This window comes from Gadus morhua, chromosome 7 (genome assembly GCF_902167405.1).
Source record: "Gadus morhua chromosome 7, gadMor3.0, whole genome shotgun sequence".
NCBI classification, from domain to species: domain Eukaryota; kingdom Metazoa; phylum Chordata; class Actinopteri; order Gadiformes; family Gadidae; genus Gadus; species Gadus morhua.
This window is the reverse complement of record NC_044054.1, coordinates 22,381,116-22,404,800: the sequence shown is the minus strand read 5'-3', so window position 1 is coordinate 22,404,800 and position 23,685 is coordinate 22,381,116. Positions and strand designations below refer to the sequence as shown.

The following is a 23,685-nucleotide window of genomic DNA, read 5'->3' as shown; positions in this document are numbered from 1 at the left end:
TGACTCCTCCCCTCAGGGCTGATTGGTCCCCCTACCAGGCCCGCTCAAGTCAAGTCAAGTTAAGTCAAGTAACGCGGGATGATAAGTAGGAGGCGGAGAGGGGAGGAGGAACGATAAGGGAGAGCTCAGAACAGAACCCTCTCAGAGTCATCGTGGAGTCATTACCGCTGCTTTATAGTCCTATTTGAGTCCTATTGATTTGAATAGCAGCCTGCATCCCCCGGCCTCTTCTCAGGGTGAAATGAAATCAAGAGGCCTTGTGGGGCTCCTCCAGCTAAATAATGAGGTCTCGTATGCCTGCTCTGATGTTGTGTCTCCCCTGCTGCAGGACACTCCATGACCATTTGATGGAGGAAAGTAGAAGGCGTGTGTGTGTGTGTGTCTGTGTGTGTGCGCGCGCCTCAGGGGTATCTTACCTTAACAATGTCTTCGTTGGAGGACTTGCACTGCACAAAGGCTGAGACGTCCGTCACCGCTCCGTTCATCTCTATGGAGACCATCTTGACAGGGATGGCCACTGTTCGGCCGGTCAGGATGGCTGTATTAATGATCTCTGTATCCTACAGGGCGAGAGAGAGAGAGAGAGAGAGAGAGAGAGAGAGAGAGAGAGAGAGAGAGAGAAGAGCAAACTCATTAATGTTGGTGTTGGCATCAACCAGATTGAAGAACTCCTGACGTAGGAGGTGCAGAAATCACAGGGGTGTGAATCCCAAATGCCAGATGTCTGGCAGGATTTGTGATAGCAGCAAATGTGTCTGTTTATGTCTACAAAGAGATAGTTACAAATGTCTATATTGAAAGTATATCGACTATGACGCACTTCCTAAGAATGAATTGAGCAGGGGATGCAAACGCTGTTAGTGATAAGTTCATGTTAATCACATGGCCACAATATGAGTTGGACATTTAATGAATGACCCCTAGGCCTTGGAAAGGTGAGATGTCGTAAAGCTGATTGTTAAGTATTTGGTTACTCTTTCTTCCTTTAATCTGTGTCCCCTTACCCAATCAGGGTTCACCCCCTTCAATATGGTTGCTTTGATTTAATTGTATGCAGGAGAGACACAGTGCTCAGGCCCCAAGCTAGATTCAGCAGGGGTAATTTGGTAGAGGAGAAATTAGAAAACTAAAATGTTTAGGAGAGTAGAAGGTAGGACTTTCTGACTGGAATTTACATATTTTCATTCATTTGACCGTTTTTTTTTTTCCTAACTGCAGAACCCAGACTTTTACTCAGAAGAGGGACATAGTGGATTAACGGTTAAAACAAAAAATAATGAGTATCATTTCATTCTTTTAAAGAGCAACCGCAGGCAACATAACAGATTATGTCCTTAAGAGAAACCAATGCAAACTACTGCTAGGAGAATCACTGCGTTAGGTTTCAAAACATTAGAAGAAGAAAGTCATTGTTTTCTATGTAATTTACACAGTTATACTGATTACACAGATTACATGGTAAAAAACAACAACATCAGCAATTCCAAAAAAAACATGTTCCATACAACTGGGCAACACTTTCAGCACCGCTGTGTGTTAATTTCAACTGTGACTGTGTATGGAAATGGCCAATTAAAACACACACCAGCCCGGTAGAAGTTTGAATCAATTCATTATTTTTTGGCAGGCCATGTTAAGCTGCAGGAACGTAACAACTTCTCTCATTTGAAACGCATGCGTTGCCCAGGAGAGAGGGAGCTCAATGTTCATCTCCCCCAAATGAAAACCAGCATATTTCCATACCCCCAAAAAATTAGAAAATTAGAAAAATGTCCTCTCCTGGAACCGTCACCTTATCGTGGTGGAGAGGTTTGCGTGTCCCTGTGAACCTGAGGGCTGTGTAGTCTGGAGCCTTGTGCTCCTGGTAGGGTCTCTCATGGCAGAGTGGTCTCAGGTGAGGGGCCAGACTAAGAATGGTTCAAAAATCCTCAATGAATATCGGAATAAGAGGAGATGTGACCCGGCCCGGAGGAAGCCCGGGGCTCCCGTCTGGAGCCAGGCCCAGACGGAGGGCTCGATGGCGAGCGCCTGGTGGCCGGGTTTGCCACGGAGCCCGGTCGGGCACAGCCCGAACAAACGACGTGGCACCCCCCCTCTCTTCATCTCATGGGCCCACCACCTGTGGGAAGACCCGTTGGGGTCGGGTGCGCAGCCACATGGGTGGCAGCGAAGGTCAGGGGTCACGACGGACCAGACCCGGGCGGCAGAAGCTGGCTCTGGGGACGTGGAACGTCACCTCGCTGTGGGGAAAGGAACCGGAGCTTGTGAGGGAGGTGGAGCGCTATCAGTTAGATCTGGTGGGGCTTACCTCCACGCACAGTCTCAGCTCTGGTACCGTACTCCTGGATAAGGGTTGGACTCTATTCTTCTCCGGAGTTGCCAAGGGCGTGAGGCGCCGGGCGGGTGTGGGGATACTCATAAATCCCCGGCTGAGCGCCGCGGTGTTGGAGTTTACCCCGGTAGACGAGAGGGTCGCCTCCCTGCGCCTAAGGGTTGTAGGGGGGAAAACTCGACTGTTGTTTGTGCGTATGCACCAAACAGCAGCTCAGAGTACTCGGCCTTCTTGGAGACCCTGAATGGAGTCCTGTATGGGGCTCCAGTAGGGGACTCCGTAGTTCTGCTGGGTGACTTCAACGCCCACGTGGGCAACGATGGAGACACCTGGAGAGGCGTGGTGGGGAGGAACGGCCTCCCTGATCTTAACCCGAGCGGTCGTTTGTTATTGGACTTCTGTGCTAGTCATGGATTATCCATAACAAACACCATGTTCGAACATAAGGGTGGTCATAAGTGTACCTGGTACCAGAGTACCCTAGGCCGAAGATCAATGATCGATTTTGTGATCGTGTCATCTGATCTGAGGCCGCATGTTTTGGACACTCGGGTAAAGAGAGGGGCGGAACTGTCAACCGACCACCATCTGGTTGTGAGTTGGATCAGGGAATGGGGGAAATTTCCGGATAGACCTGGTAAGCCCAAACGAGTAGTGCGGGTGAACTGGGAACGTCTGGAGGAGGCCCCCGTCCTAGGTATCTTCAACTCACACCTCCGGCGGAGTTTTTCTGGCATTCCTGTGGAGGTTGGGGGCATTGAGCCGGAGTGGGCGGTGTTCAAAGCCTCCATTGCTGAAGCTGCGGCGGCTAGCTGTGGCCTCAGGGTCTTAGGCTCCTCAAGGGGCGGTAACCCTCGGACACCGTGGTGGACACCGGTGGTCAGGGAAGCCGTCCGATTGAAGAAGGAGGCCTTCCGGGATATGATATCCTGGAGGACTCCTGACTCGGTTGCAGGGTACCGACAGGCCCGAAGGGCTGCAGCTGCTGCCGTGTCGGAGGCTAAGCAGTGGGTGTGGGAGAAATTCGGAGAGGCCATGGAGAAGGACTTTCGGTCGGCACCAAAGTGTTTCTGGAAGACTATCCGGCACCTCAGGAGGGGGAAACGGGGAACCATCCAAGCTGTGTACAGTAAGGATGGGACTCTGTTGACCTCAACTGAGGAGGTCGTCGGACGTTGGAAGGAACACTTTGAGGAACTCCTGAATCCGAATAACACGCCCTCTATGTTGGAGGCAGAGCTCGAGGTTGATGGTGTTTCGTCGTCAATTACCCTGGTGGAGGTCACTGAGGTAGTCAAACATCTCCGCAGTGGCAAAGCCCCAGGGATTGATGAGATCCAGCCAGAAATGCCAAAGGCTCTGGGTGTTGAGGGGCTGTCATGGTTGACACGCCTATTCAACATCGCGTGGGAGTCGGGTACAGTGCCAAAGGAGTGGCAAACCGGGGTGGTGGTTCCCCTGTTCAAAAAGGGGGACCAGAGAGTGTGTGCCAATTACCGGGGTATCACACTTCTCAGCCTCCCTGGTAAAGTCTACTCCAAGGTGCTGGAAAGGAGGGTTCGGCCGATCGTCGAACCTCAGATTGAAGAGGAACAATGCGGTTTTCGTCCCGGACGTGGAACTACGGACCAGCTCTTCACTCTCGCAAGGATCCTGGAGGGGGCCTGGGAGTATGCCCATCCGGTCTACATGTGTTTTGTGGATCTGGAGAAGGCTAATGACCGGGTCCCCCGGGAGAAACTGTGGGAGGTGCTGCGGGAGTATGGGGTAAGGGGGTCTATCCTCAGGGCCATCCAATCCCTGTACTTCCAAAGCGAGAGCTGTGTTCGTGTCCTCGGCAGCCAGTCAGTTTCGTTCTCAGTGAGTGCTGGTCTCCGCCAGGGCTGCGCCTTGTCACCAATCCTGTTTGTGATATACATGGACAGGATATCGAGGCGTAGTTGTGGTGGGGAGGGGTTGCAGTTCGGTGGTCTGAGGATCTCGTCACTGCTTTTTGCGGATGATGTGGTCCTCATGGGATCATCGGCCTGTGACCTTCAGCACTCACTGGATCGGCTGGCGGCCGAGTGTGAAGCGGCTGGGATGAGGATCAGCACTGCTAAATCTGAGGCCATGACTCTTAGCAGGAAACCGATGGATTGCTTACTCCGGGTAGGAAATGAGTCCTTAGCCCAAGTGAAGGAGTTCAAGTACCTCGGGGTCTTGTTCGCGAGTGAGGGTACTATGGAGCGTGAGATTGGCCGGAGAATCGGAGCAGCGGGGGCGGTATTGCGTTCGCTTTACCGCACCGTTGTAACGAAAAGAGAGCTGAGCCGCAAGGCAAAGCTCTCGATCTACCGGTCGATCTTCGTTCCTATCCTCACCTATGGTCATGAGGGCTGGGTGATGACCGAAAGGACGAGATCGCAGGTACAAGCGGCCGAGATGAGTTTTCTCAGAAGGGTGGCTGGCGTCTCCCTTAGGGATAGGGTGAGAAGCTCAGCCATCCGTGAGGAACTCGGATTAGAGCCGCTGCTCCTTTACTTAGAAAGGAGTCAGCTGAGGTGGTTCGGGCATCTGGTAAGGATGCCCACTGGGCGCCTTCCTTGGGAGGTGTTTCAGGCACGTCCAGTGGGGAGGAGGCCTCGGGGAAGACCCAGGACTAGGTGGAGAGATTATATCTCAACACTGGCCTGGGAACGCCTCGGGATCCCCCCGTCAGAGTTGGTTAATGTGGCCCGGGAAAGGGAAGTCTGGGGCCCCCTGTTTGAGCTGCTCCCCCCGCGACCCGACCCCGGATAAGCGGACGAAAATGAGATGAGATGAGAAAAAATTAGAATGTCAAAGTCTAACAACCTACAATCTTAATCAGGACAAGCAGAACAGGCATACCACGCAAGAAATAATTTTCCCTTCATTTTTTCCCCTCCATCTTCGCATGGATTCCTGAACCAATTCTTGCTGGTTCTTGAACTGATTATTCATAGGGCATTACTGATGCACGCGATTAATATTGCAAAGGCAATGGACCTTTTCAGCTTTAATGAAAACAGTGGACACAAAACCACAGTTTGAAACATCGGAGGGAATAAAAGTGATGTTTAAGTGATGTAGTCATAAAGGATGTAGAGACCGACCGTTACCCTGTCAGGGTGATGTCACTGTATGTGTTGACGCAGACCCCGCATTCAGTGCGTGGTTGAATACTTGTGGGCTGTGATGTGTGTCTAAGCACACAACATTTCTTAGGGACCAAGGCCAATACAACCCGCTTGGGTTCATAAATCAAGAACAGAAGAGGGAATAATGCAAGCACAGTGCCAGTGACAGTTCATCGGTCTGGAGAGTCCACAGCATTAATTCTACAGTTTTGACAAAGTCTCCTCAGGGTTCATGAACTTGGGTTAAAAATGTCCCCTCACTGACGCAGAAACCTGTATTTAATGAATTATACTGTGCCGCGTAATGTTTCCTGTTGAAATTATATTAGGTTCATTATTTTTGTATTTTATTGAAATCAAATTAGTACATTCATGGTTGCAAGGTAAATGTTTAATTTGCTAACAAAAGAAAAACAACATCATTTTACCAGTCACAATTTTTTTTCGTTGTCAAACCTTGAAACTAACATCGAAGCATTCTTTGCAAGAATGCAAGTCAACCGTGTCCTAAGAAATGTAGTTTGCTTAGACTCAGTGGTTCCCAACCGTGAAGTCGGGACCCTACTTACTGTCCTCTGACATGCATATGGGATAGCAGGAGATTGCTGAGGTATTTGGCGATCTATTTTAGCAAACACATTTTGTCCTATATAAACAAACTGCCTAATGACTCATAGCCACGGGTAAACTACCACCAATCACTTAGTGCTTAGTAGAGCGATACAATTATGTCCACTGGGACATTGATGTTACCCGCCGAGGTTGATTGGTTGAAAACAATTTTGTGTGGCAGCAGATGTCGATTGGGCAAAAAAGCCATTACTGTGGAAGCAGATGCATAAAAAAACCTAAGTTGCGGTCCCAAACATTTTCAGGGCTATTTGCGGTCAAGGGCCAAAACAATGTCGGAACCACGGCTACAACTAAACCACGACCACAATACCAAAATGATGCATCAGTGTTTTCATTGGATGTTCTCTATATGGTTTAGGATCTATCTTGAAGTTTAACCTTTGGCGTCAACTCACACCACTGAAAGTGAATGGGAGCCACCATCCGTTTTAGCCAAAGGGAGTTACCAGCTGTATTTGGCGCTTTGTACTGCAAACATTTCCAAGTTGTCCCTTTGTAAATGATTTATTACTACACACTACATGCCGCCTGATGTACACATGTATCTTAACTGCATAACAAGTAAAACATACAAAATATATATCTATATATAATATATATACATATATGTATAAGTGTGCATACCCTCAAAGGCATTTGTTAATAATTAAAGCATCACTAAAACTGTCAGCGAGGGGAGTGGGACCCCTCACTGCACTGCACCAGGGTATTGTTCCTATTGTTCAGGCTTTGTTTGTGTGTCAGTATAACCCCTTCTCTTAACAAGGACATCTTTGGGGTAAAAACAGCTTCCACTGACCTGATCTACATTGGGGATCCTATTGTTCTGACTCAACCATCTGCCCAGGAACATTCCTGGACCGCTTGGGGAAGTTTTGATTAGAAGGGAATGGCATTTTGGGGCATTTATGTCACCCTTGTATTTTTTTTTACCTTTTTGTAACCATACCATTGTGCTTATTGAGTTTCATCTTGTTCCGTGTTCATTATTCATGTTGTTCCAGTGTCTATGGTTATTCAAGGGTTATTTTTATCGTTGTACTGCCTATCCCCCTAGTTATCCATATTTCAGCAGAGAAACCTAGAACATGATAATTGTTCCACAGTGTCTCTTGAAAGCTCGGTGGCTAACAAGCAGGTGTCTGACGGGAAGTGTCAAGAAGGTCTGATTGCTAGTCCACTTAATCCGTCTGCTCTACAATCACAAGCATCATGCTAAAGCAGATCAAACCCCTTCAGGTTCACCAAGATCACCAGCCCTACCTCTCTCGTCTTAACAAATCCCACCCACTGCATCAGCATTTACTGGTGTGATCTCTTCACATTGATACAGTCAAACATGTACACACACACACACGCACACACACACACATGCAGGAAATTACACACACAGACAGCACACACACATGCAGGAACGTACACGCATATACACAAATATGTAAGAACATGCCCGCACACACACACACACACACACAAACACACACCAGACACAATTAAGTGGTCTGACATCTATCAGCCTCCAGTGCTGTCAACTCTCATTTGTTGGCCAATGAGACCCATTTGCTCATTTGTGCCCTTACAATTTCTTCCACTAAAGTGGATACATTTTAAACAGTAACAGCGAGCAAAACATTACCCTTTATTATTTTTTGTGGATTTTTGCATATTCACAAAAAATAGCGTTGACATGGTTACTAAATATAGAAGGCATACAGTCGTCTTTTGAACCAGTTGGGGTTTTTCCATTGACTTTGTCTGTAGATGCATTGCGGTGTGAATACAGTCCGCATTTACACTATCAAATTTAAAACAGTCCGAAAGGGCCAATGTAAAAAGCATTAAATGCCAAGGTCAGCAGAAACAAGTAAGTGTAGTCTGATGTCGGAGCCCCTGCACTCAATAAAGACTTAACTGCAGCTTGACTGAAGACGCAGTTACAACCTACAAAAGTAAACCAGAACCAACGGACAATGCAATAATATTGGTTTCATTATACAGTGATAATATGTTTGCCATAGAGCCCAAGAAAAACTTTTTTGAAACACCTTATTAACCTAGCCTAACCTTCCTGAAGTCTGCGGCACTCAGCAATATATGTGCATTTATTGCAGAAGATATTAGGTAGTTGAAGAAGACTGCAACAAATGGACAAACAAATGGAATAAAGTCTGGCTTGCTCAGACAGCATCCAACGGCAAGTCAATTGTGTAGGCTTCTTTTTTCTTACTCCTTTATGCAATTGGAAAATGAATATACACACATGCTTAATTGAATGTACAGAAATGAACAAACCAAGCTCTACCTGATCTATCTGTCCTATTTTCCTTCAATCAAGGTTAGACAACACAATCATAATCTGTGGGTTGCTGAGTTGTGTATGTTGGAATCCAACTTGAATTGATGAGAGAAAGCAAATGAAGGAGAAGCTTTTTGATTAAGCCCTCTGATACCAAGTCCCAAGTCTGAGTGTCGGACCTGGACGTGGACCTGGTTGTGGTTCTGCCCGTGACACACTAGGGCTGTCAAATGCAGGTCGGCTGGTTGATTGGTTGGTTGATATGCACCTGGTTTGACCAAACATCTCATGGGTTTGGCAATCGCCGGTGTTCGTTTCATAAGGAAAAAATGTTATTAATTCATTATTTTCTGGAGCAGGAGGGACAAATACTGACTGATGTGTTTAACTTTTGAGTAATAGGCTATATTGTGTTAGAAATAACTTTTATTAATGAAAAATGATATTCAAGGCCCCCTACTTTCAGGCATAATCAATCATTTGGTTGAATATAATAGAACACTCTCTGAAGGACATAATCTGAGACAGGAGATCAAAACATCCCGGTCTTCACAACTTTAAACTTGCCAAATTTAAAGAATACTGCTTGTTGTAACTTACTGAACACAGTTCTCCAAAAGAATGGCAACATGTCAGAGAAATCGACGGTGTGGCAACATATCTTCTATTTAAAGCATGCAGGCATAACCATCCAAAAGTGTAAGGCGTAAGTTATTTTGCTACAAGTCTGCGATTGCTGTCAACTTTCGGGTGTAAGGCTCGAAAAGCTTCAATGTTAACATACCTCAATTGGCACCTCAGCAAGAATCGCAGCGCCGCCATTATATTAAGCACAGAGCAAAAACTCTCATCAAATCTTTCGATGTGTTGCCCAGCTCCGTCAGCATGCTGCCCGACGTGCCGCTCCATGGCTCGTCTGGTGGGACAACGCTACACGATGAAGCTCTGCTGTAGCCGAGTCGGACTTGGACTAAGAGCGGATCTGAAACCCTCTGATTTCTTCCAAACAGCAGTTCAATTATAGTTGGGCTACCAGGTAGAGTGGATTGCACAGAGGCCTTTAGTACATCTAGAGATAACCTGCATATCGTTAGCCCCATAGAATAATTGCCTACGTAATATTTTAAGGTTCATCTTGTATTTAGAATCAAAAATGCCTATGTCAAATAGATGACTTCGGCAGATAGTGCTTATGGTATGTAAAAAGCACTGTGATAGCCAATGAGTTACAGTGATTCAGCAGCGTTAGGAGGGTAGAGTGAGGTTAGATATCACAATTTGGCCAAATGTGCGTAGATTATTGGAGAGAGAGGACGGGCCTTCTGATATTTGTCGGGTGGTTGGGTGCGGAGATAAGGTCTACAGCATCATGTTTCTTTTCCGTGGTTAGATAGAAACCCCTGGGATCAAGGTTTGTTTTGACAGGTGAAAGAGTCTCAGAGCGGAGTAAGAAATAAATCTGAAGTGAAATGATACAGATTCTAAATCCAATCTACACAAACAAGGTTGACACCTGGAGTCGGTCACGAATATGGAGGACTATATCGGGGGTGTATTTACTGATCACAGCTCGCAGGAAGTAAATGAACGGAAAAGATGATTTCAGTAGACCATCTATGTACGATATAACTATTGACCTGCTCTCAGCCTAGGACATTTAAAGACTCACCATGCACATTTATGGGGAAGTCTTGTGGCCAATGAGGGGACCAAGTCTCACTGTGAATATGATTTATTTTTTCATACATAAATCGTGTTTGATTTATGAGAAAATTTGCGTGTCATTTGGGGTTGGGTGATGGGTGGCACAAAAATAATTTGTAGTCACCTCCTTTACCTTACTCTTAAAAGTTGACAGCCCCTGAGCATTATTATTTGTGTATTAAAATATGTAGTTCAACGGCGATGTATATTATTTCCTGTCAAAGTATTATGGTGGCCAAGAAGCCAAGCACACACTTTAGTTATTCATTGAAGCAGAAGATGGCCAATAGCTGCTTGAGCCATACGACGGCAACGACATTTATCACTTACATCCCTCGATATCACACCAGTAATAAGCATGGCGCTTTAATGAGTGCATTTGACTTTAAAAAGGCAAAACAGAGCATGCCGGGTAAGAGAGACATCAACAATTAAATATAAATGGAACAGAAAAGTGAATGCTGCAGTCAGCATTTCAAAGGCAAGCGGCCGATTCATTTTGCAGGTGTTTTAATAAAAATCGACGCTACTGACCCTTTCAAAGAGGGTCTTGACAGGTTGTGGGAAGTTATTGACTTGTTTTTTTTTATTAATTATATTGTAAACGTCCACATTCTTGCAGTTTAGCTTCAACTTTAACAAGGCCGCTTCAATGGGCTTCACACCAGGAGGTATTTCCAATTAAAAGCACTGCAGGAACGTGATTTAATCCATCAGGATTTGATTGGGCCAAAGGGGCAAGTTTTTCTCTGAAGAGCTGTGTTTTATTAAGATGTTAGGGGGAGGGGAAATAAGAGATCACACTATATATAGATTGACAGTAGGTATCACTACCAGAAATAAATTCGGCTTAAGTTGACGTTAGGCCCACATAATGAATCTTAACTTTGACTTGCTATTGTGGAGTAAAAAATACCAACATGAGAAATGAGCTCAGGAGGGTCCAACTGTCACCCACACAAATTGCAGGGACTTAAAGCTAGATTGCGTTGAAAAGCATTAATTAATATTCACAAGTCCGGCCTGCTCAACGTCTCCTTCAGCTTACAAAAGCAAACTCGTTAGTCATGAAAAGGTTGGAATTTGCTCCGCCTGAGTCTTGCTTCTCTTTTGTTCCTCTAACGTGCGTAAGAAACCCCATTATTTCTTTAAATATAGGTCAAACCCTTAATGCAGCCTGGCTATTGACTTGGAACACGTTTCAATCAACAGGTGACCTACTTAAAGAAAGCTCTTCTTAGGGTTTGTCGGCCCATTACAACGGCTCCGCTATTCATCGGTTGTCAGGTTTAAACTTGTTGGCATGACCAGGATTGGATTGGAGTAAACAATGGCTCAGGTTGTCTCGTATTTAACTGTCTGCCTGCAGTTAGGTTTAAGTATAAGTAGACCTAAAGCATAATGTCGTCTCCTTTTCATGAGGTTAAAGGCTTTACTGGAAAAAAACATGCTCCAATACGCAATCTAAAACATGCATACTGTTTGCTGTACCCTGGCTGTTATCCAGTACCAAAGTATGAGTGTACTTCAACACAATATGAAAAAAACAATGCAGAATCTAACCCTCTTCTCTGTTTTTAGCCCCTGAAAAACATACACGATCATCCAAATTTTGAACTGACAATGAATATAAAAAAAAACATGACTAACTTATGTTTTAGTAGTGTCATCCAAATAATGTGATGAGGATGCAGGATTTGTATTTGAAAGTGATTTCAGTCGAGAGCCCCCAGGCACCATTTAGGAATATTAAAAACACATCCTTCAACAATGTGATGTATTCAGCCGCCAATGTGTTTGGAATCAGCTCTCGTTCATTAACAATGAGTCATGGGACAACACAATCACCTAAGTACAAATTACCTCTACCTCCTGGTGGTGGTTGTTATTATTTCTATAATTGATTGACTTATCTTGCTAATTACCGACTCTTATAGGAGTGGCGAGCAACAATTAGACGGGTGTTGGATAGTCTAGCATCCTGCGCTGGGACTTGGTACAGCCTTCTTGGCAATCATCAGATCATTACCGAGCGCCAAGTGTGGATTAAGAACACTTTTAATGACAAAACTCTGGGGTGTGTGTTGGGAGGTTCATTAGAAAACAGATGGAAGTTATCAAGAAGGAAATATCACGTAAAAAAGAAAATGACAACATGGAATTCTGCTCAAATTACCCATTGATACTCCATCACATTTTTGGGCAGATTTGTTGGCGTTAAAAATTAGTTTTAAACCTTCAGTGTGTGCCTACCTAGGAACTGAGAGTGTGCCATATACACACGTCTATTTAGCAGTTTATACCCCAAGGGAAGTGGGCTAGACCAGCTAATCATATACAATTAGCCCCCACCGTGTAATACACACCACCCCCACTAATTTGGATCCGCTTTAGTGTAAGGGATTCGACATGGGTCCTCTATGGTAAACCTCAATCCCCTTCCACAAAGTCAGCCCCAATATGCCGACACACACACACGTCGCTGCAGTCGTTTAGCCTCCCGGCAGTTACAGCCTCTGCCTTCCGACCTGGGGGTCGGTGGTTCGGGGCCCCCTCAGCGTAGCGGAGGGGCGTTTCGAAGAACCGGCAGTCACAACGACAGCAGGGGGGTGACCTACCATGGAGAGGGGAACGATGGCCTGGATGTCCCGCTGCACCACCGTCAGCTCCGTCACCACCTTCTCAGAGTCCGGCGGCGGGTTCTGGCCCTTGTAGTCGATGTTCCAGTTGATCCGTCGCGTCACAGACAGGCTGGTGAAGTTCTCCATCTCAAAGTCCAGCTGCATCACCTCCACGTTGCCCAGGACCTCGCTGTTGGGTGGGAGAACACAACAGGGAATAAGATGAGATGTGTGTGTGTGTGTGTGTGTGTGTGTGTGTGTGTGTGTGTGTGTGTGTGTGTGTGTGTGTGTGTGTGTGTGTGTGTGTGTCTGTGTGTTTGTGTGTGTGTCTGTGTGTGATTAGTTTCAGTATTGACATACTTTACAAGTATTGTGTAGTCGTTCAGAGAATGGCCGTTGCTGTACATACTGTAGGTAAACTAGAAAACACAATGTGAAGTTCACAAAAGGTGAACAGAGCAAGGTGCTTACATCTGGGGATGACTAGAGAAGAACAATACAGTATGTCCCTATAGCCACCACCTATCTGTAATTAACACCAGGCCGAGGGAATTGACAATGTCAGCTGGTAAACTCATATACACACATCAGTGCCTTTTACCACAATCAATCAGACCTGTTTGTGTAGGTGTGAAATTGTTTGTGTGGGTACTTGTGTGCATATACGTGTGAATGTGTATATAGGTGTTTGTTGTTTGCGTATTAATTTGTGTGTGTGTGTGTGTGTGTGTGTGTGTGTGTCTGTGTCTGCGTGTGGTGTGTGCGTTGGCATTTGTGCATCTGTATGTGTGACTCTGTATGTGGGTATGTGGGCATGGTTGCATCTGTGTGTGAGCCTGTATATATGCGAGCACAATGGAAGGGCATCGCACACAATGCACGTGGGAGTCCGATGAGCCATCTTCACAAAAACTTTAAAGTCATGGCACAGCATTAGCACAACTTCCCAACTCGACCACTATCTCCTCAGTTTGAGAGTTGTGCTCGCGTGGGTGCATGAAAAATGTGCTGGGCCGCGCCAGCACACAGAGTGGCTGCCAGCGCCTTCATTGCCTCAAGTCAATAAATTAAGTGAGGTGCACGGCCGGGGACAAAGTCCTCTGCTGCTGTTTTATTTTACTTTTGTTGTTTGTTTTTAAAGTCAGCCATTAGAAATATTGATTTCGTTCATTACAGTCCTAAGTATGGGGCTGCAAGGAATAGCGACACCGAAAGCAAGATGAATGCGGCCACAGTGCAGAGAGGGGGAAGAAAGGTCTCCCAGTCCCACGTGGATTATGGGAAACTGTCATTTTTTTCCTGCTGTTTAGTGTTTTATGCAAATTTACTCAACAGTACATCTAGCCTTAGAGCGTGACTCTAAGGATTGACTTCTCATTTTAGAAGTGGTGGTCGATAGCAAAATACTGTATGCTAGGTTTAGTTTAGTTTTGGTTTAGTTAGCTTATTTGCATAATGAAGGAATCCAATAATCTTACATATTAAAAAAAGACCATACAAATACAAGGGCAGGAGAGCAACAGAAAACCCTGGTTGGCTCGTAAAACTCAGACCGGAGGCGCAAAAGATTAAAAAAACGATAGACAAAAAAGATGGATGTGGATAACATCCCCCTATAGGAAAAACAGCAGTATGATGAGATGGTACCTTATCATAGAATAGAGCCCAGCTAAGAAGAAACAACAGCAGTATGATGAGATGTTACCTTATCATAGAATAGAGCCCAGCTAAGAAGAAACAACAGCAGTATGATGAGGTGGGGCTTCATCATAGAATAGAGCCCAGCTAAGAAGAAACAACAGCAGTATGATGAGGTGGGGCTTCATCATAGAATAGAGCCCAGCTAAGAAGAAACAACAGCAGTATGACAGAGTACAGCTCAGCTAAGAAGAAACAACAGCAGTATTTGGAGCCAGTGCCTCTGATACATAAGAGCTCAGCTAAGAAGAAACAGCAGCAGTATGGTTAGGCAGTGCCTCTGATAGAGAAGAGCTCAGCTAAGAAGAAGCTCAGACACTCCCAAACAGCAGCAAACGTAGATTATGCAATTGTGTCCAATCATCTTAGTTATACAGTACCATGGTGTGTTGCTTGCCAACATAGGTCGTATACAGGGTTCAACATAGAAACCTGCCACCAGCCAATAGCGAATAGAATTGATCATTTGGCAGGTAAATAATTGTCTGGGTTAAGTATAAAAACAATTCCTTGGCCGGCTGATTTTATTTAAACTCTTGCAGGGAAAAGGACGAACATTTGTAAGAAGTTCATATTGGACCCTGGTCGCATGACATCTGAGGCTGTCGTTCTCCAAGAGGTTTGATGTTTGTGAATGGCAGCGACGCGGTACGAGCCAACCTTACAGGCAGCAGTGTTGAAACAATCCCCAACGCCTTGTGTTCTTTGCACAGACCATGTGTTTGTCCCATCGCTTGGCACTCCAAAGAGCCAGCAGTAGGTAAAAACTTAACAATAACCGTATCCCAGCAAGTTTATTTATGTCTACAGGGACAAGCCGAAGCATTCACTGTCTGGGAAGAGCTGGAACTAATCGGCATGCTTTTTTTATTTCTTAGCCAGGGTTTTTTTTCCAGGCGGCAGCATCATCAGCGGCGCGGTGAACGTCACGGCGTTGACGAAGCGACAGCGCTGGTCCGAACTGCCGCTGTGTTTTAAGATGTGCTGACAGAGAGAGAGAGAGAGAGAGAGAGAGAGAGAGAGAGAGAGAGAGAGAGAGAGAGAGACCGAGAGAGAGAGAGAGAGAGACCGAGTGAGAGAGAGAGAGAGAGAGAGAGAGAGAGAGAGAGAGAGAGAGAGAGAGAGAGAGACCGAGAGAGAGAGAGAGAGAGAGACCGAGTGAGAGAGAGAGAGAGAGAGAGAGAGAGAGACCGAGTGAGAGAGAGGGAGAGAGAGAGAGAGAGAGAGACCGAGTGAGAGAGAGGGAGAGAGAGAGAGAGAGAGAGACCGAGTGAGAGAGAGAGAGAGAGAGAGAGAGAGAGAGAGAGAGAGAGAGAGAGAGAGAGAGAGAGAGAGTCAGAGTGAGAGAGAGTCAGAGAGAGAGAGAGAGTCAGAGAGAGAGAGAGAGAAAGAGAGTGAGGGAGACCGAGAGAGAGAGAGAGAAAGAAAGACAGACCGAGACCGAGACCGAGACAGAGACCGAGAGAGAGAGAGAGAGAGAGAGAGAGAACTGCGTATAGCTGGGCTGCTGCCTGTCAAAGCACCCTCCCAGCCTGTGCTCATGTTCTCACGGATCACACCCTACACGCACACACAAAGCCATACACACATACACAGACACACACACACACACAGGCACGCACACACCTAGACACGCAGAGAGAAGCACACAAAGGGAAATGCACACACCCTCACACACAAATCACACCTTCTTAACCGTGGCATTAAAGTGACAAAAGAGACAAAAATCCGGAGCTAAAAACTTTTGTGAAAAAGTAGTTGATCGGAAACCGACCTGCTCCTCAAACACTACCCTACAAGTCTGAGTCTGTTGCCGGTGTTTGTGAGTTCTGCGGTGATCGGCCGCATGGTTAGGGTACGCTAACGGCTTTGACAGTAGTAACCCTAGCACCATGCAGACAAACTGACACCGACTCTGGTTGAACATGAGCACACTTTGTGTGTGTGTGTGTGTGTGTGTGTGTGTGTGTGTGTGTGTGTGTGTGTGTGTGTGTGTGTGTGTGTGTGTGTGTGTGTGTGTGTGTGTGTGTGTGTGTGTGTGTGTAAAAAAAGAGAACGCAAGAGAGCGAGTAAGGGTAAGGTAGATTTGATTTGGAGTTGATCGTTACTGTCCAGCTGAACACGATCTAATCACAGGGGCTGGCCAGGGGCTTGATGCGGTTCTCCCGCAGTCCCTACCTGGGAATTCACAAAATGAGAAATCACCAGCTGTAAATTACATCTTAGCCAAATTGAATGGACGCATACTGCCAGCCCTTAGTGCTTCATAAACCCGTGAGACCATTCGCTTCCTCTGTCCGGGCCAATCCTGGGGTTTCGGTACGCCCCTCTTCAACGGAAACGTGTGTGCTTAGCCAACTGCATTGGCTACAGATGAGCGCTTTGTTGCAGAGTGATTGCTTTGCTGGTGGGCTAGTCTAATTGCTGTGATTCCTTATAGACATTGACACGTTATTTTCCCTGGCTTCGTATCTTGTTCCACTGTATAGAACAACGATACCAAACCGTTTAGATAGGAGCTTCGCTATTAGTTTGTGGTGGCGCTACCATTAGGCTGTATTTATGAGGTTTGATATGTAAATCCGGGTGAGTAAATCTAAGTTCAACAAGAGGTTCTATGACATAAAAACCTACTAACCGCTGATGAGTGGGCGTGCGGGAGGAGGCAAATTAAATTTTCCACAGGGCTCATTGCGCATTAAACGTCTCTAGCTACCAGGGTACTTCAGCGGCCGCCGTCTCTGCCTGTCCTCCACAGACCACGGCGCCAACCCGAGAGAGAGAGAGAGAGAGAGAGAGAGAGAGAGAGAGAGAGAGAGAGAGAGAGAGAGAGAGAGAGAGAGAGAACCCAGAGGTCTCTCCGGGGGAAACGGTGCAATGAGATCTCCACCTATTTGTCTCCACATCACTCACAGCAGAAAGCGACTCCACCTGTGACAGGCAGACATGGTATGTATGCGCGGCGGTGGGGGGAAATGGACACAGGTAGCCCCTTGATAAAGCCCTGAACTCCAGTCCCGCAGGCTCGAGAAGCAGTCTCAAAATAACAAGAAGACGCAAGATAGAGAGAAAGAAAGAAAGAAAGAAAGAAAAAATAAAAGCTAAACTGAATTGGGTTTGCTGATGCAGTTTCCGATTTTTTTTCCATATTTCTCAGGGAGTGGGGCTTTTTTTTTCTATAATAGAATGATCTCTAATGTTTTGTTATATTATGTCCAGGAGACCATTTTGCAAGTATAATTCATCCTAGTACAAACAACTAAATATACACAAGCACACAAATATATCTCAAGATGTTTACTGTAAATATCGGTCAATAGACAAATTCCTTAAATTACACTAAGGTAATTAAGCGCATATGGACCCTAACGTAGATAAGCCCCAGTTGCTAACAACTAATGCTTGAAAAAAAACATCCTGTTTAAAGGCTGCACCCTTTTGAAGGCTGCAGTAACAAATCCCCAATCTAAAGTAAATCAAATCTTACCCGAAGGCCACCACGTGTTGCTGAAAGTTGCAAAGTCTCACAAAGACACTCTTTTGATTTGAACTTTATTTCAAGTGTTTAGCATTGAAAAGCTGCAGCATAACAAATCAATGAGTCTGTGAAAAGCCTTTGAAATTCTGTGATGTTTATATGGCAGGATAGTGTCAAAGGATTACACGCCGGGCTCCAGACGGAGACCAAAATGGTTGCATTTTGGACCATTTTCGGTCTCTTTAGGATGCACTCTGGGTCTGAGTCTGACCTTCTTATGGCAGAGCTTTAATGTAAAGCGGATCGCACACCAGATGAGTCATTGGCAGCGTCCCATAGTAGAAAGGACAACACAAGTCTGAATATTTGATGGTCTTGTTCTGTGTTTAATATAATGATGGTATTGCCAAGATTTTGAGAAGTGTTAGAAGTCAAAGTCAAGTATGGCAGCGCCGTTGTGTGTGCTCTACTTAGAAACACGGTCCACTAAGTTACAAAGAAGCCATACCGCTTTGATCACACAACTAAGAAGGTGGTTTATACATTTTGCAAAGTTTTTTTAATTTTTTTTTAATGATATTGCACAACAGCACTAGCTTGAAAATGAAAATAAACGGAATTGGGATATATTACCCAATAAGAAGCCTGTAGTTATTAGTAGCTGGTTCAACCTGCTATGGGTGTGGCATAATCACAACGCAATCGCAGCCCGGCAAAATCATCTTAGCCCGATTTTGGGCACACACATTTGTAAATTCGCTGCACTCGTAAAAAGCACAACCGTAAATTGCCTGCAAAATGTGTATTTAGGCCACGGCCAATATTCGCTCAATCACGGTATTGATTGAGCGAATACTGTCTGAGAAAAATAAACAAGATGTATTTTAGGAAGCAGACATCAAAGTTAATATAAAAAATCATGAAATGGCTTTTTTGGCAATACGCTTTTAGTTTCATAGAACAAAAATGTAATAAAACTTCCAATATTTCGAAGACAACAAAGTTGCAGGAAAGACCCGTTAAAAGCTAAAGGCGGGAGGACAAACATGCTGAAGGAGAAGCTAATGAGAGTTTGAGTAATTGCATCTGGAGAAGAGAGGAGGGCAAAGACCCTCAAGTGTGACCACTGCTCAATCCATTTGACTAATGATTTGCCGTCTACATTTGGCGCTCGAAAAAAATATCTATATTTTAAAAGCTGCGTCACAGAGCTTGCACTGGGCGGAGGGTTTCCACCTTTGATCAGGGCCCCTTTTGATCTGATTAATAAGGGGGGTCAAACGCTTTGAGAAATGACGATAGCTAAGAAAACAGCCAAGAGACGTATGCTTACTTAATGGTGACTGATCATACTCCCTGACTGTAACGTGCAAGCATGCACAAATGGCTGACTGTATTTCTTGGCAGCTGCGACACAATGGACGGTGGGCACCACATGAATGCCAACCAGCCTTTTACTCACTCATGCAGATCAAGATTTGCAGAGCCATCCTGAATTAGCAACTAACACATTAGCCTCTAAATAGTCACTTAAGAACAAACGTTCTGCAAAATGAATTTTGTCTAAAGTATTCTTATACGGTTTAAAGTTGTGTTAGCTTGCTTGTTGGCTCAGAGAAAATATATATTCCATGAAATTATTTGATTTCAGGCCAAGATACATGTCAAATGTGAAGATTTCCCAAGCTGAAGATTAGGCTCCTTACTTCAATAGTAACTGCATGTCCTTTCGCTTTAACATTTATACAATTGCTTCCTACGATTCCTCTGAATCACTGAATGAAAATACAAGCGTTCAGTAAACGTAATGAATATGAATGAGAATGATAATGAATTCATATAATCATAACTAATGAACATCTCAAATAGGTTGCACAATGGTAATTAAGCACCACCTAACACAAACACTCAAGTCACAACCACACCTACCCAACAATCCACCTGACAAAGCAGCCATGGCTCACGTAAGAGCCAGGGGGACCAAACCGAGAATAAACACACAAGCTTCCCTGTGTGTAGAGGCAAAAACACCCATTTTCCTCAATGTTCTGTTGTTGTTGGTTCGTGTTTGTTTTTTTGATTCACTTCACCGGTAAACACATCCAGATGTTCAAACAGATTAATTCCCGTGATGTGAACACAGGTGACAGGCTCGGGAACGATGATAGCGTGCCAAGGCCTGGGAAGAGTGCCGGCTAAAGGCCTAGGCCATGTAGGTGCTATCCTAAAGAGCGCCACCTTCTGGTGGAGGCTGGTCGCCCTCAAAGGTAAAGAAGAGAGAGAATAATGAGAAAAAATAAATAAAAAATATTTGCCGGGGGGCTTCATTATTTTATGCCTATAGGTAGCAAAGGAACAAAGAAAGAGAGAACGAAAGACACTTTGAACCTCTGCTCCTCATAATGATTCATTTGCCCTGGCCAGGTGCACATGTTCTCTGCGCACTGAAAGCGGGGGGAATGTGTTACCGTTTGATCCACATCACAACAAGTTGGAGACGGAAGTGCCAGCAATTGCTGACTGACTGATCACAGAGTTCACACATTTCTTCACAGTGAAAAGGCCACAGCCTTCGGGTGCGGAAGACGAAGGACGGAAAAGCCGAACATCGAGGTGCGTCATCTTATGTTAACATTAAAATGACCCCAAATGGGGCCCGGAAAAAATGTGGGGCCCAAAATGTTTTAAGCGCTATGCGCTCGCACCACATAAATCTCGCCTAGGGCACCAAAAATGGCTACAGCTGGCCTGCCTGGGTCTTACACGGTGGATTGAGGAGGAAACGGGGACGGTTGTGTGGAGCTAGAGGAATGCTAATGACGCGACACCTCGCCACATATGTGTTGTTAAGACATCTAGGTATAAATAAAGTATGAATAAATAAACCCAAAACCTTTTCTGCGGGTTAGGGGGGAGAGCCACAACTCATGAGGGAGGATTAAGATATTGTGGAGAATATGGGACGCTGAATGATTCATGAACACACTAGTTTTATCTAGTAACATGTTTGTTGTTGTCAATTTATCCTAAATCATGCATTGTGCAGAAAATAGTGCGGTATCGGAGATAAAAAACACGGGCAGAGCTTGTTATCCCGGGCTCTGTGTAATTGCATTTGCGTGGGTGATAAAGGTGTTCATTGACATGCTGAAGACTATATTATCTGGGGGATAAACAGCGAAATCATCTTCTGGCTTCGGAACAAATCTTAAGTCCACAGCAGGGGGGTGCTTTCTCTCTAATGATACGTGCATATTTCATATTCAGGGATAAATATTCAGAAGTTATATTTATATATAGATCTGAATATCCCATCAATAATTATTATACTTGCAGAGTTCGAGCCTGTCCAACAGTTAGCAACGGTTGCATCAGGAATGGTTGCATCATTTCTGAAGCATATAATACAATGTATAAGCTATTCTCTTAAGCAATATGCAGTACCACTGCAGGAAAAGATTTAACCATTTACAAAAAAAGATTTAAAAGGTATATCAAATCGAGGTTTCAACATTTACCAAGATATCGATCATTGTAGTTCAAAGTAGGAAAGAGAACTGACCGGGTTTTGTGTTTCAAAGAATAAATTGTGTTTGGCCCCGTTGCACGCATCTCGACATAATGGCAGAGATAGTTTGACACGGTTCACTAAATATAGCAATGCAGGGCAGCGCTGAGCCGCTAAGACACAAGGGTTAGAAAAGGAGGTCACGGCCAGAATCGCCTCTTTTGTTTTTTGTGTTTGTATTTTTCAAACTACAGGCTACGTTTTTAATCTCCCAGGCCCTTCAGCTTGACCTGGCAGTCAATCCCACGTCACTACCCACACACCACCCAATCCACGGCCAAGAGGCTAAGGCTCTAGGGCTCCAGAACATATTTGATCTGCACATGCTGGAGGCTTTGCGAGGCTCGCTCCTACGTTTCAAAAACTCTTCGAGCTTCTTCATGTTAATGTGTGCTAATGCGCTTGAACAGTGTATCCCTGGCGTTAGCCTTGCATTGTTTTCATTCCTTTTTGTCTTGCTTGGTATAATGCTTTAGTATTATGATTCCTAAAATTAAATCAGCAGAAGCTTTCTACGAGTATCATTGTACAGCATGAGGCCAACGCACCTTAAGTTATTAAGATGACTGCAATTACCAGGCCTGCATCACCAGGCCTGTGGTATCTTAATCTTTGATTGAACCAGTTTCCAGTACAAACAGCGAAGGGCCCATTGAACTGAGGGGGCACGTGCCATGTTCAAGATTTTATATTCTCAACTGTAAAATGAACATATATCTCGTTTACTACTGGCCTGAATTTATAATGTTATCATTTCAAGAAGCTATAACTTGATTGTTAGTAGCGTTCCCAGATTATTTATTTATTTTTCAGAGAAGTATATCCTCATTCTTGCAAAAGGGAGACAAACATTGTATTAGATGGACATCTAATCAAATTTGAAATGTAGGTTTTTACATATCTTCATTTGAACTTTCAGAGCCAAAGTTTCAGAAGTATGGTACTCAATGGACTCTCCATTGTATTTGGCATACTTGATAACTGACATGCATCAAGATCTTCCGCAAATTAAGCAAATGTAGGTGTGTGTGTGTGTAGACATGCTGACTAGATGAGAGGGCCAGCGCAGTATAAGAGCTAGGGATTATTTGGTAAAGTAATAAATTGTACTCATCAAAAATAGCTACTAAAGTAAAAAAATAACACATCTATCACCTATTTCAGACTGAAGACTCCATCAGTCAGGGCCAGTTCTATGACAGTGGCGCTAGGCTGATAGCAGTGATGCTATTACATGTGTGGCCTACAGATATGTGATGCAAAAATGCTTCGCTATGGGCACAGCGACCTCCATTTGTGCCCTCTTAGGTATAATGGTGTCCCTGCCCAGCATCCTTCATTTGATTCTGGATTCCACACTGAGCCATGACCTCATACCAAAGCCTGCCTATGTCATCGTTTGTGATGTCAAATTAAGGCCCAGATTTTGTAGGAAACCCTAAATGCTGCGCGTAGATACCTGAATTAATGATTGTCCTGCTAATGCACATGTAGCATTTGACTCATGGCGCGCCAGGCAATGCGGAGAGTGCATTGCATTTCAGCTGCATGTTGAACGACTTCACTTTGCAGGATAACCAATACGTCTTAAGTACCGCCAATGCATCCATTAAGGGGGCATATATTATAGAATACAGGTTGCAAAGGAGATTGAAGTTCCTTGCAATGTAACAATTCACAATTATTATTTTTTTCTTGTGCACTAGAGCAGCTTTACTGCATGGAGAGATGGTCATCCAACATACTGATCAATAAACTTGTCGATACATCCACAAATGCAGGGCTGAAAGTTTGGGAGCTACCTTGGAGAATTCTCCCTGTTTTCTATAATCAGGGACTGCATATGACAATGTGCTTTTGGATATCTTTTTAGACTTGATTATGTTTTTCTTGTTGCATCTAATTCCATTTTATTGCTGGCATTTAAAATCGTCAATCAAATTGGCAGTTCAAAAATACTTATATGCTGTTTTACTTGAACACTTTGGTACATTGTCTATCATCAGCTATGAAGCTTAAGGTGTATTAGGTGACTGCTGAGTAAAGTCTGACTGCTCTCATTGGATTAGTCTTCTGAACCAATTCTGACCCGTCCCACCAAATACAACTACATAAAAAGTCAACTTTAGATCACAAAGAACAGCACAGACTAGTCCTGCAGTGCAAAAGTGAAATCAAACACAACAGCACAATAGTAATGTGGTGTAAATGTGTA

At 44.7% G+C, this 23,685-nt stretch overlaps 1 protein-coding gene across 2 annotated transcripts in view; it reads right to left on the bottom strand.

Annotated features, from left to right (window-relative positions):
* tmem132e (transmembrane protein 132E) overlaps positions 1 to 23,685 on the bottom strand; it is a 258,574-nt gene that overhangs the window by 34,531 nt on the left and 200,358 nt on the right. For both annotated transcript variants that reach the window (XM_030360179.1, XM_030360178.1), the window contains exons 4-5: positions 12,724 to 12,916; positions 417 to 560 (exon numbers count right to left, since the gene is read on the bottom strand). In XM_030360179.1, coding sequence (XP_030216039.1) covers positions 417 to 560; positions 12,724 to 12,916 — 337 coding nt within the window. The remainder of the gene's footprint in view (positions 1 to 416; positions 561 to 12,723; positions 12,917 to 23,685) is intronic.